At 49.3% G+C, this 12,219-nt stretch overlaps 2 protein-coding genes across 2 annotated transcripts; both read right to left on the reverse strand.

Moving 5' to 3' along the window:
* Positions 1–1,153: 1,153 nt before the first annotated feature.
* MIEF1 (mitochondrial elongation factor 1) lies at positions 1,154–10,735 on the reverse strand. Its single transcript, XM_069002744.1, has 5 exons — positions 10,649–10,735; positions 9,170–9,318; positions 8,856–9,036; positions 6,565–6,827; positions 1,154–5,482 (listed from the first exon to the last, which is right to left on the reverse strand). The coding sequence occupies exons 2-5, from the start codon at positions 9,311–9,313 to the stop codon at positions 4,676–4,678; spliced, it is 1,395 nt and encodes a 464-aa protein (XP_068858845.1). The 5' UTR covers positions 9,314–9,318; positions 10,649–10,735; the 3' UTR covers positions 1,154–4,675.
* Positions 10,736–10,747: 12 nt separating this feature from the next.
* MIURF (mitochondrial elongation factor 1 upstream open reading frame) lies at positions 10,748–11,327 on the reverse strand. The gene is made up of 2 exons (XM_069002745.1): positions 11,274–11,327; positions 10,748–11,077 (listed from the first exon to the last, which is right to left on the reverse strand). Exon 2 carries the CDS (start codon positions 11,040–11,042, stop codon positions 10,830–10,832), a length of 213 nt encoding a protein of 70 aa, XP_068858846.1. The 5' UTR covers positions 11,043–11,077; positions 11,274–11,327; the 3' UTR covers positions 10,748–10,829.
* Between the last annotated feature and the right edge of the window lie 892 nt (positions 11,328–12,219).

Below are 12,219 nucleotides of genomic sequence, written 5' to 3' on the forward strand. Positions count from 1 at the left end.
AGCCTGGAGAACTACTTGTGCTCTTCTTCTTTGTAGCAACTTTTTCCATACTTGAAATAATTATCATCACTCCCCTCAATTATTTCTTCTTTACATTAAACAGACACTTATCTTTTGATCTCTCCTCCCTATTCGTGCCAGGACAGCTTTTATGCAAAGGTGCAAACCACTGCATATATTAACCATGTATTGCAGGCTCTAGGCTTTCCAGGGGCTTTAACTTGAGGGGGGTAATACCTGTCACACATTTCACAGAGCAGCTTATTTTAGCTGTTCCTGTAAGACTCTGTATGGCATGAAATGTGCTTGATCTCATCTGATCTGTTTCTACCACAGGACAGATTAAAGGAAAAAACCAAAAGCAATGCAGGCAAGGGACATTAGAAAAAAAGAAGTTGGAGATGTAGACTCCTTTTGTATCATAAAATACCCTCCAAAACAGTTAATTACAGAGTCCTCATTAAGACAAGTCGTATAGGACAATATTGCCAATGTAGCATGTCTTCCAAGAATTAAGGAGCCTGGGACCCATCAAAAGCAGCACGACTTCTCACTTCATTTGACATCCAGCATTTCCACTCCACCTTCCCAAGCAGGCACATAAAACTGGGTCTTACTGCAAAGAACTTCAGCACACCAGACATGGGCCCCTGGCAAAGCAGGTTCCTCGCTGCCTCAAGGTTGATGCCTGGATAAGAGAGGAGTGCATTTGGGAGGGGAGAGGCCTGGCACACAAAAACCAAGGTGTGACTGAACAAGGGTGGGGGAGCTTGCACAGGAAAGTTTAATATTCCAGAGGCACGGAAGCCTCTGAAGTCTGGGGAGCCACATGAAAAGCAGGTGCCTGTCTGGGCACGCGGACTATCGGAGAGAGGATGGGAGGCTCAGCGCCACAATTATGCATCATCTTGTGACTGGTGTGAAAGCTGCCAGGAGCCAGGACGCTGCTGCACTGAGCTGATTACTGCCTCGAGACAAGCTGCAAAGTGCTGAGTGCCCAGAGCTGCAAAGGGAAAGCAAGTGAATCAGCAAGGGGCATGTCAGTCCCCAAGCACTGGTGTGGTGCAGAATTATATCAGCATGAAGGTGATGCACCAAGGTGAAAGCAGAGAGAGATGTTCCTTTGTTTATAAACATGCCAGAGACAACCAGGTTTCTGTGGAAAGTCATTTTATTCCAGAATTCCACACACTCTGTCACAGATCATGCACTTGGACTTTCCCCTTTGCAAATCCACAGCCTCCAGGCCTGGGAGAGATGGGGCATCATCTCTTCACTTCTCACTGCGTTGCCCACATGCTAAGAATGAGGGCCCTGATGGCAGCTTGCCAGGGGGCAGAAAGCAGTCTCCTGTTTCCATAATTGCTTTTAAACATGGGAAAAGAAATCCATCTGACTTGAAAGATTAGCAGTGGAGCTCAGCAGCAGTAAAACCCACAGCTGAGCAAGTTGGTCCTTACCCTGTGGTTACAGGGAATAAGACGACAATCTCATGGGAAGCTTGTGTGAGCTAAGCTACAGCAGAACACACGGAGACATTCTTGGAGCTGAGGCAGCCACCAGCCCAATGCACACCCTGGGCCTCATAACAATCAATCTGTCTCTGAGCCGCTCTGCCAGGAAAGTGGCTGGGAGCTGCCCTTTTCACATTCAGCTTTAGGTTCTCCTGCTCTGTGCTACAGACTTGACCAGGAAGGAGCCTACCTATAGGTAAGGCAGCCCTCCAGGCTGTACATCAACATGTGTACTGCATTTAATACTGAAAGGTGCCAGTTTGAAAGACTCTGCAACATTCTGTTCGACCCACAGAGTATGTGCAGCATTACTGGAGGTTTCCTGCATACTTAACCCTACACCTTCTTCCCTTCTTCTATTGCCCCTTATACCTGACCCTGCTCTTAAAATACTCCCAGCTGCAGTGTCCCTGTGACCCATCACATCTTTGGCCTTTGTCAGGACTGCCACTGCCAGGGCAGCTATTGCCTGTTGTGGTGGCTGCCTGTAGGAAGTGATCATTTGCCTCCTGAGAACAGGCTTGTGGCTAGCTCACAGGAGGGCAAAACTGAAGGGAAGAAATGATGGAGATGGTTGATGCAAGTGAAGTGGAGCAGAGTCTACAGAAAAGGCAAAAAGGCAGCTTCAGTCTCCATTTGATACACAAATTGAGCTCAATAGCAGCAAAAAATGGCCATAAAATATTAATTCATTAGGTTGCCAGGAAGAAGTAAAAGCATTCATGTAAAAAATTATATATATATATATACATATACAGATACGTGTGTGACAACTGTTCTCAAGTCAGCTCAGACAGTGGCTTCCTCCTGTTTCTATCTCACCTTTTTTATATCTATAGAGTTTTAATCATTTCCAACCACATTGCTGTTAAAATGTGAAGACCACGGTACTGGAGTCAGCACCAAGTGAGGGGTGATATCATACTGAAGAAATGAGCTTTGGGGAAACTCCTGACAACCCAGATATTTTAATATTTTTGTTGACCTTCAAGTAATTAAAAACAAGGGGACTTTCCCCCAATAGCCTATAGGCTTCGAGTCTCATTTGTCTGCTTTTAGGGTAGGAAAGCTGACATCAGAAAGGCAGTGGGGGGCAAAGGAAGGAAGAGGGGAAAAAATCTGGGAACCAGAGTGAAGAGCAATCAACAGTTGACCAACACTGACTGCTGCAAAACTTACAAAACACAAAGTCACGCAAATGGGATTCCTGTTAACCTTTGATAGACTATAGACTTTATATACACACACAAACTTCAAAGTACACATCTGGCAGTCTAGAAAATACCAGTGCCCTAAGGATTAAATAATTTAAAATGCAACGTTGTGTTATCACTGTATACAGAATGCTATCTGACACATTAGCTAAAATGGACGGATTGTCCAAGAAAGATGCTCCCTCCCCCATCTCACCAGCACTGCCTCTAAAAAAACCCAGGGTGAAAGACTTCCCTTCGTGGCTCCACTCCTGAAATTCACCTTGAAACTTCTCTGTCAAAGATGGGGGAAGTCCTGAGAGGAAGGGAGGAGAAAAGGAGAGAAGGATTCCTGCTCCCTCCAAACCCTGCTGCTGCAGTACTCCTCTCCACTGGCAAAGGAGGCTGGACAGCAAGGGGGGAAAAAAAGCTGCAAAAGCTGGGAAAAGGCAAATACGTTTCTGTAACAATATCTATGCTGGTCTTTTGAGATACACACACGGTCCCAGACTCAGGGGGACACCTTCTCTCCCACTTCTTGAAGACAGCAGGTGGCTTAATGCAGAGTATGAAGAGTCTACAGCCTGAGAGCAGCCATAGACAGGAGCGGGCAGAACTGCACTGCCAACAGGTCCAACCAGACAGAGTGGGAAGGTGTGCCCCCACCAGTTTATTAAGAGTATTTGTAAACTGGGAGCACTGGAGAGTCAGCACATGGGAATGAGGAAGGGGATGGACAGCCTCAGTTCTGGGGAGGAGACTAAAGCACACAGAGCAGATGGCAAAGCTAATATATTCGTAAATACCAGCTCTGTATACGTGCCCTAACACCAGTGTACGGGACAGACCCTTGCTCATGACACCCGTTCAGTTCTATCACCTTTACAGCCTTAGAGCTGGTGAGAATCTGGCTTGTGTGTGCTTGTTCCAAAGCCCTTTGAGGCATGCAGTCTTGTTTCCACCTCCAGTAAACCAGAACAGCCATAAGCTCTTGGGGAAACGATGAAAAAAAACAATCCCCATTCCCATGCGTGTCTCCCACCCCTCCCCTGTAATCACCCTCTCTTCCTCTAGGCCAGAGACTAAAGAGCTGCCTTGTTCTCCACTCCCGAGGCCATTCCCAGCAGATCTGGCTATGCAGGAACAGCAAGCTCTGCTCCTTCAGCCTCGTCACACAGCCAGACCACAAAGGTTCCTTCCTCTCCTGTGACAGCTTCAACAAGAATTGCCCATACAGGAGGTTGTGTTGCAGTAGACTGGACAAATCTTGGCCCTTAATCCTGAACCCAGCTTGCAAAGTATGAGAAGGCTCCGTAGGAGCAGGAGCTGTGGGAATTCTCCAATTTCAAGCTCCATAGCCCTAAATATTGCCAGTGTAATCATTATCCACTCAGAAATACAAAAAGAACCCTATCCAAAATATCTCACTCAGTCTGCCCTGCATGACTGGGCCAAAGGGACATAAAAGAAAGGAAAGTGAGACAGTGTGGGACAGCAGAGAAAAAGAAACGGGGCAAAGTCAGGCTGGAGAAAATTAAACAACCTCAGTGCAAGTCTGCTAAAATCATCACTGGATTTACCAGCCCAGTTCCACCTTCTTCAGACCAAAACGGGCTTGCTGCAGTAAGTGTACTACAGAAGAAAGAAATGCATAGTTTGGTTTATTTTTTTGGTAGACACTTAAACTCAGCAGAATTTATGTGATCTCAGAGCTGCAATTTTAGTCTCTCTTCCCTAGCCAATGGGTACCTGTTGGGGCAGAGACGGTGGAAATGGACCAGTAGCACCAAGAAATTCAGTGGGAGCACCAACTCCACAGCAGGAATTACTAATGAACCAAAAGGGGGACTGGTGAAGAGAGAGAGAGAGAGAGAGAGAGAGATAGGGAGAAGTGGAGGAGACATAATTTGCAGTAATCAAAGTCTGCATTGGCTAAACCCTATCAACACTTCCATAGGTAAGGCCCCATTACGTCTGCAGCAAGACCTCTGGCTCTGACAGAGAGCTGTAGAGAGTGTAGCCCAACTCATCCACTTCTTCAGGGGTGAGCTCTGAAAACAAGTTCACCTTGGGGTTCAGGGCACTAGGGAGGACCCCTGCCTCCAAGTAGCCGATCAGCCCCTTCAGTGCCTGCAAGAAGCGATCAGCCAGCATGTCCTGGGACCAGTCGGACTCCTCCTGGGAAAGGTGCAGGATGACATTGGTGAGCTGGCTGGCAGTGAGGTGTCCCAGAGCTGGGTTTAACTTGCACACCGCTTTGAAGATCTTGAGGCACAAGCAGCGGCAGCCAGAATCCCCCTGGTCCAGGGCACGGAGGCGAGCCGTTTCCGCTGGCCGCAGGCTCAGTCGCCACAAGTTGTCGTTCTGGGCCAAGCGGTGAGGTTTGGCAACGAGGACGATGTCACCCAGTGTCAGGGATGGTAGAAAGTCAATAAAAAGATGCCGATCTGCATCATACTGGACTTCCAGTGTCAAATCTGCTGGGGGAGCTGCTGGACGGATCACGTAGTCCAAGAGACTCCCAATTGCTGGCCAGTTGATGGAGCCAGCTACGACTTTCTCAAAGGTGTCTGCTACAGTTTTGGGGGAAAGGTAACCTCCCACCACACAGCGGTCCCAGTAGCTGCTCCCACGAGGAAAGTACTCTGGGTTTTCTCGACGCACCAAGTAGAAGCCAGGAATGTTCATGATAGTGTCCTCCCCGGGGATACACGACCACAGGTTCTGCTCCAGCATCAGAGGTACAATGAGCTGAATGTGGTCAGCTGTCACTACCTTTCACAAGAGAGAAAAGTTGGTAAGAACAAACTTTCTCTCTCCACATTCATTTTATTCACCACCTTTAGACAGCCTTCTGTCCAAAGGAACCTGGAATAAGGATTCAGCTGTCTCACTTGCCTCTCTGCGTGGGATTCCCAGCCTCCCTTTGTTAAAAGGCATTCTGAAGGACTATTTCCAACCATCAGTGGGATAATTCCAAGGTATAGCCAAAGCTAGTGCTTACGTGGGATGTACTATTTAGAGACCTGACATGGACTGCATAGAGATGAATCATTCTGCCTCATATTGCTCTAAGTGCTCCTTGGTTGTGAGATGCAGTTGGCCTAGGGCATGGCAACACCACATGACAATTTAAATAGGAGACAGAGTATTAAGTTTCTAGACAAGCTTCCGTTGCCATGGTTTAATAATCCCATGCTACAGCTAGGTACACTGCCCTCACCTGGTCTGCTACATTGTTTGGAAAAGGTCATTAAAGATCCCTTTTCACCAGTGTGATTAAGACCCCAGGTCTAAATTTCACTGGACACTCCATGCTGCGTTCCAGAGCTGTGACTCAAACAAAGAAGTGTGCCTCTGAATCACTCACTATAGCCATGGGCATCTTGCCATCAGGGAGATATTGCAGTAGGGACTGCTGTCCAATCCAGGTCTGTCATGCATTAAAAAAAAAAGAGTAGGAAAGACCTACATGAATATACAGGAGTTCTAAGGGAATATCATGTATTTGGATGGATATAGAGGGATGGAGAGAAAACAGACATCTACCAGAGAAACTGCAAGAAAAACACAGCTAAAAGGAGAGACAGCAGGGAAGGAAGGAAGGACTGAGATATTTTGGAGAAAAAAAAACAGCAAAAAGCAAAAGCTTTGCAGACAACGACAGAGCAGCCTGGTCACGCCTGTTCAAACAGCACTGCAGAAATCAAGGCCTGGCTCCACAGCGGGAAAGGCAACACCAGGGGCCTTATTACTGAGGAATGTTGTGCTGGGCCAGCAGTGCCAACAGGGAAGCCTGAAATGCCCCTGCCTGGTCAGCCTCCTGAATAAGGAGCCATGATGTCCCCAGGAGTTACCTGCAGGTCATCGTAGAGGCTGCCACTGAGGTACATGTCCCGCAGGGGCATGTCCGGCAGCTTGGCGCGCAGGAAGCTGCGCAGCTCCGTGCAGATATCCACGGCCGCCTGCTTGGCCCGAGCCTGCTCGTCCGCCGGGATCGCCACCCGCCGCCGGTAGTACGTGAACAGCTTCTCCTGCAGGGACAGACGAAGGCGGGCCTTCTTCAGCTCCACCTGACTCCTCTTGGCAGATGGCTTGGGCTTTGTGGGTCGAAAACAGTCTGCAAGACAGAAGGAAAACTGTTGAGGTTGCAGCTGATTTCGCTGTGAAGCGTTCCGCAGAATGGAATCTGCAGCGCGGAACTGCGGTCTCCTAGGTCTCAAAAAGCTCTCGGCAGACATTTTGCAGGCTTTACGCAGGTACCGCTCCAAAGGGACGTGCTGAGGAACTTCAAAACATACTACTATGAGCATCAGAATGGATTAAAACAAGTTACTAGATTTGAAATTTAGCCAGACTAACATTGTGTACAAGGATGTAATTTTAATGGCTACATGGGCAGTATCTCAGCTCAATTTCATCAAAAATTCAGTGCTGTTACCAAAAAGTTCAAAAGCTTCCCGTGTGATGTCAGACCAGTGAATAAAACACTTTTGAACAACCAGCACGATCTCTTTGAGTTTTTAACATTGAAACAGATTATTACAAATTACCAGAGAAACCCAGTCCTGGCTAGCATATGAGATCAGGGAAGATTGTGCCACCTGGAAATGAAATAGTTGTTGGGAGTCTGATCAGCACAGTTATTAGGATGATGAGATGACAGATCCCGGGGCTGTCCCAGCTCAGGCCATCATAGCTCCAGTGATATCCCCCTTAAACCTTCATTGGACAAAGACCAGAGAGCCCACTCTGAGGCACAATGCAACAACACAAGGTTTACATCGCCATCTGAGTTACTAAACAATGTCTGACCTGCACAGATTCTCTGAGCCCCTATTTTTTGGCTGGTTTCCCAAAGAAATAAGTCAATGCTTCCCATCCGTTTCAGATTTTTCTTAACATGGACCAAGAATTTCAGAAGTCAACAACGAGAATGAAAGAGGAATTAGAGATCTAAGAGATCTTTGGAAGGGCTGTAATACCTAAGGGGTGTAGGAGAAACCCCCAAGTCAGTGGCCCCATTAAAGCAATTGGCTGTTGCAGATTTGTTTGGCAATGGGTATTTGGCCACACAGCATGTGAGGAATGGCTGACCAAGCTGCACACAGACCCATCCAGCCCAGCCTCAGCAGCTGCTGTCACTTGTCCCACTGGGTTCTTTTGGACAGATTTGAGCTTTTTTCATGTAAAGGAAATAATGCACAAAATCACAAGGAACTGGATTTCACTGCCTATTTATGAAAAAAATTATTTTTCCATATTGAGTTTTAATTTACTTCTAATTGAAGAATTTAAGACACCATCATCAATGTTTTTATTACTCAGTCCATATGCTTGGGGACTCCAATCAAATGATCTAGACCCCATTTAAGACAGTTGTCTAGTTTTTTAATGTTTCCTTAGCAGAAAACCTATTGCCATCCCAAAGATAACTTCCTTTAAAATAATCTGGAAATCAAGTTAATAGCTTGAGTCTGATTTTTAGTTTAAATCTCCAAGTGTAAATCTCTTGAAGTGAGTGACCAGAGATGGAAAGTAAAACCACTGAGAAAAAAGAACACATAACAAACCCACATAACAAAGCATGGTTGGATTTTAAATTACTGATTATCCCACTCAGAAAGAAATCTACAGGACACTTTCTATAGACTAATGAAGACAAACTCAGTGATAAGCAGCACTAAACAAGGAAACATCAATCCAGAAATTACTTGGAAAATGGTAGGAATAATAATAGGAAATACTGTTATAAATTGCTAATACATTCACAGCTTGAATACTCCCCCCTTAAAAAGATGCAAGCAAACTGGTATGACCCAAAGAAAGGCAACAAAGTACTTGAAAGCAAGGGAATAGCTTTCTATGAGGAAAGATTAGATATTCAGATTTAAAGGGAAAAAATGAAAGAGAATAAAGCTTAACACCATGAAGCCATGAGAGGAACAAAGAGTGCAAATAGATGACTATTATTGACTAGTTCCCAATATCAGTTCTGATTCTTGAAGTTACCGGTGGACCTACTTAAAGGAAAACATAAAAATCCTGGGCCAGACAGAGTATTTTCTTCCCTGCATTCTTTTAAACAAATACAGGGTTTATAGGCCTGGATGAGTCTGCGATGCAGAAGTATGACCGTGCCTCTTACCTGTGTCTGCAGCTGAAGGATCAGTGGGAAGGGTCTGCAGGGAGCGGCTGAGGCTGGTCTTCATGTCCTGGGTCAGCAGGCGTGAAGAGGAGCCCAGCCAGTTTGGCTCTTCCCAGCTTCTCTTTCCCGACTGGCTCAAGCGAGTGGGGCTGCTGGGAGCACTGATTGCCCGGTCGTACATCTAAACCAAGAACAGTTTGAGCGGCCGAGGGCTCGCGTTTTACGCAGGCCACCGTCAGCACCCCGGCTCCTTTCGCTGCCCCCTCGCCCCTCCCAGAGCCGTGCCCAGTGCCAGCCGCGGCCCCGGCGCTCACCCGCTTGACGGCCAGCGTGGCGATGCCCAGCATGGCGGCGCCCCCCACGCCCAGCACCAGCCGCGCGTTGGACAGCACGAAGTCGATGGCTGTGCCGATGCCGTTGTCATCCTTCTTCCCCTTGCGCTGCCCAGCGCCTGCCATCTTACCTGCAAGGAGCGGGAGCGTTACACGCGCGGCCCAGAACGCCCGGCCCTGCCGGCTCAGCCCCTTCTCCCACACCTCACACCTCCTGCTCCCGGGGTCTTACCACAGGAAGGGAGCACCTGACCCTGCAGCCTCTTTGATTGTGTTCCCTCAAAGAGCTGCCTGTTCTCAGCAGTGCCAGGACAGTACTGACCAAGCAACGAACACATCCAAATTTGATGTGAAGCTTTCTAATAATTGAATAGGTTTCATGAAAGAAAGTAGAATTTACTTCTACAATATTTTGCAATGAAATCCTGCATATTAAGCAACACCCTATAACCATCCAGCTATTCTTCTTTTAATTTGTGCTTAACCAAAGCACAGCCCATTTACTTTCTAATTTCTAATGTAACAAGTGTAATTTTGCTCACAGACAAGGCACTACAGGGTTGACCAACTGTTTGTTTGGAACAAAGCAGAATCTTCCGCAAGAACTGACAGGCAGTCTCAGAGCTTCCACTCCCAGATTAAATTCTAAACAGTGTCCAATCCCAGATACTTCAAAGACACCCAAGAATCAAGAGTAGAGACCACAACACATCATAAAGGTAACAGCTCCCTTGCCTTCATTTGATGCTTATTCCTGCCCTCGAGGCTGGTGGGCTTGACTCTAGGACAAATCATGTAGAACATTGATATGAATATTTTCTTACATGTGTACTTTTGTGTCCTCCAATTTCCATTTAACCTGACCTTGAGATTTAAATTTAAAGAGTCTCTCTGTCCAACATGGCCTCAAGCTGTGCTGGGGAAGGCTCAGGCTGGACATCAGGAGGAATTTCCTCATAGAAAGGGTGATTAGACATTGGAATAGGCTGCCCGGGGAGGTAATGGAGTCACCATCCCTGGGGGTGTTTAACCTGGATGTCATACTCAGTGCCATGGTCTAGTTACAAGGCGGTCATCAGTCAAAGATAAGACTCAATGATCTCACAGGTCTTTTCCAACCTAAATGATTCTGTGATCCTGTAAATACACCTTACCACCACTGCACCCATAGGTGGATCCCCAGCGAACCTACACGAAAACACCAAGGAACTCTTCCACTGTGGCTTGAGGTCTGTTTTCTGAGTCAGTGTCCAAGATTCTGAGCCTGCCTGCCTGCCTGATTGGGGTGGTTTAAAACTGCCCTTTGTTTTTTCTAAAGCCAAGCCAGGGGGGACATTCCTGCCTGGATGAACCAAGAATATATTCACTTGTCATCCCCAAGCAGAAAAATCCCTGCACTTTTGCAGAGCTCACTGTAACAGCAGCACGAAGAACGCGGTTATATCATTGGAAATGACCTACCTGTGACCTAATGCATTTGTGAAGAGAACAGGAGAGCCCTCCTGGTGTGCCTGTGGAAGCACCTTCAGGACTTCTTCAAGAAAGTGGTGGGTAGTGAGTGTTAATCATCTCTTCTGGTTGGCGAGGGGATTTTGGAAAGAAGAGGGAGGTAAGTGGGACCAGTGGGAGCTACAGGGAATCTCTAAACCAGGCCCCCGAGCCTGCTCTGCAGGAAAGCCTGCCCCTTCTCCAGCTGCCTTTCCTTGTCCTCCAGCCGCTGCAGCCCCTGGTTCCGGCGGAACTCGCGGCGGATGGAGGCGAGGTAGAAGTCCCGGTCGGTGTAGCGCAGGCCGCGGCCGCGGCGCAGCAGAGCCCGGTACAGAGTCAGCACCGCCTCCCGGGACCACGGGGCCATGGGGGACAAGTGTGCGGCGCGGGCGGGCGGGCGACCTGCAGAGGAGTGACCGAGGGCGGGATCCGGGTCAGCTCTTCCCTTCCCGAGGGCCCCGCCGGCCGCCTCCTGCCGCTCCGTGGCGGGCCCCGCTCGGTGCCGGGGCCGCCGGTCCAACGGCGCGGGGTAACGGCCCGGGCGGGGCGCGGGGGCCGCTGCAGCCCCGCGGGAGGAGCGCGCCCGCCCCGCACTCACCGGGCTGCGCGCGCGGGGCCGCTCCGGCGCCGCTCCCGGGGTCACCCAGCGCCGCCGCGCTTCCGCTTCCGGGGCCGCGCCCCCGCGCCCGCCAATCGCAGCGCCGGCGCCGCGGGCGGAGAGCCGCGCGCGCCTGAGGCGGCTGTGGCGCGGCTGTGGCGCCCCCTGGCGGCCGGGAGGGGAGCTGCCCGCGCCCGCGGCAGGCCGGAGCCCGGGATGCTGCCGGCTCCCGGGAAGGGCCCGCTGGCAGCCGCGGCTCCGTGCGCTGCGGCACAGCGCGCTGGGCTGCCGGCCCCGGGACAGAACGTGTCTGCGCTGCGCCGCGTCACGGAATCACGGATTAAAAAACGGAATCAGGTTAAAAAAGCCCTCTGAGATCGTGGAGTCCAGCCTCTGACCGAACACCGCCTTGTCAGCCACGTCCAGTCTTTCCTTAAACGCCTCCAGGGACGGTGACTCCACCACCTCCCTGGGCAGCCCACCCCTATGTCTAATCGCCCTTTCTGTGAAGAACTTCACCCTAATGCCCAGCCCGAACCTCCCCTGGCAGAGGGAAGTGGGTCGATACTGATCTCAAGGGACTTCTGGGATGCTTTTTACAGACTAACTTATCAAATTCAAGCTCCTTATCTTTGCCTCCAAGGAACCCCCAAGAGACCAGGGCCTGGTCTGGAAGCCTCAAGGCTCCAGGAGAAGGGCAGTAGCTGGCAGCCTCTCTGGGGTCTGCTTGAGCTGATGGAAGGAGACACCCAAAGCCAGAACCATTTGCTCCTCTGTCCAGGTGCAAATCCCACTTTTCCGTTCTCACCTTCTCTACTATATGTCTACTCTGGGGCATATATATTTCTCCTTAGCCATCCCCTCCCTCCCCAGGTCCTACCTAAATATATGACATAATGTGCTGTGCATCCCCAGGAAGGGAGGGTGACAGAAAGAGCAAATGGTG

Source organism: Aphelocoma coerulescens, chromosome 1A (assembly GCF_041296385.1).
Source record: "Aphelocoma coerulescens isolate FSJ_1873_10779 chromosome 1A, UR_Acoe_1.0, whole genome shotgun sequence".
Classification (NCBI taxonomy): Eukaryota; Metazoa; Chordata; class Aves; order Passeriformes; family Corvidae; genus Aphelocoma; species Aphelocoma coerulescens.

What these genes read in the sequence shown, in the direction of transcription:
- MIEF1 (XM_069002744.1), bottom strand. Translation starts at nt 9,313, where the DNA reads ATGGCAGGCGCTGGGCAGCGCAAGGGGAAGAAGGATGACAACGGCATC. An exon ending in CCACGCTGGCCGTCAAGCGG is followed by an intron (nt 9,037 to 9,169) that starts GTGAGCGCCGGG and finishes TTCTTGGTTTAG; the next exon opens with ATGTACGACCGGGCAATCAG. An exon ending in GCCTCTACGATGACCTGCAG is followed by an intron (nt 5,483 to 6,564) that starts GTAACTCCTGGG and finishes CTCTTGTGAAAG; the next exon opens with GTAGTGACAGCTGACCACAT.
- MIURF (XM_069002745.1), bottom strand. Translation starts at nt 11,042, where the DNA reads ATGGCCCCGTGGTCCCGGGAGGCGGTGCTGACTCTGTACCGGGCTCTG.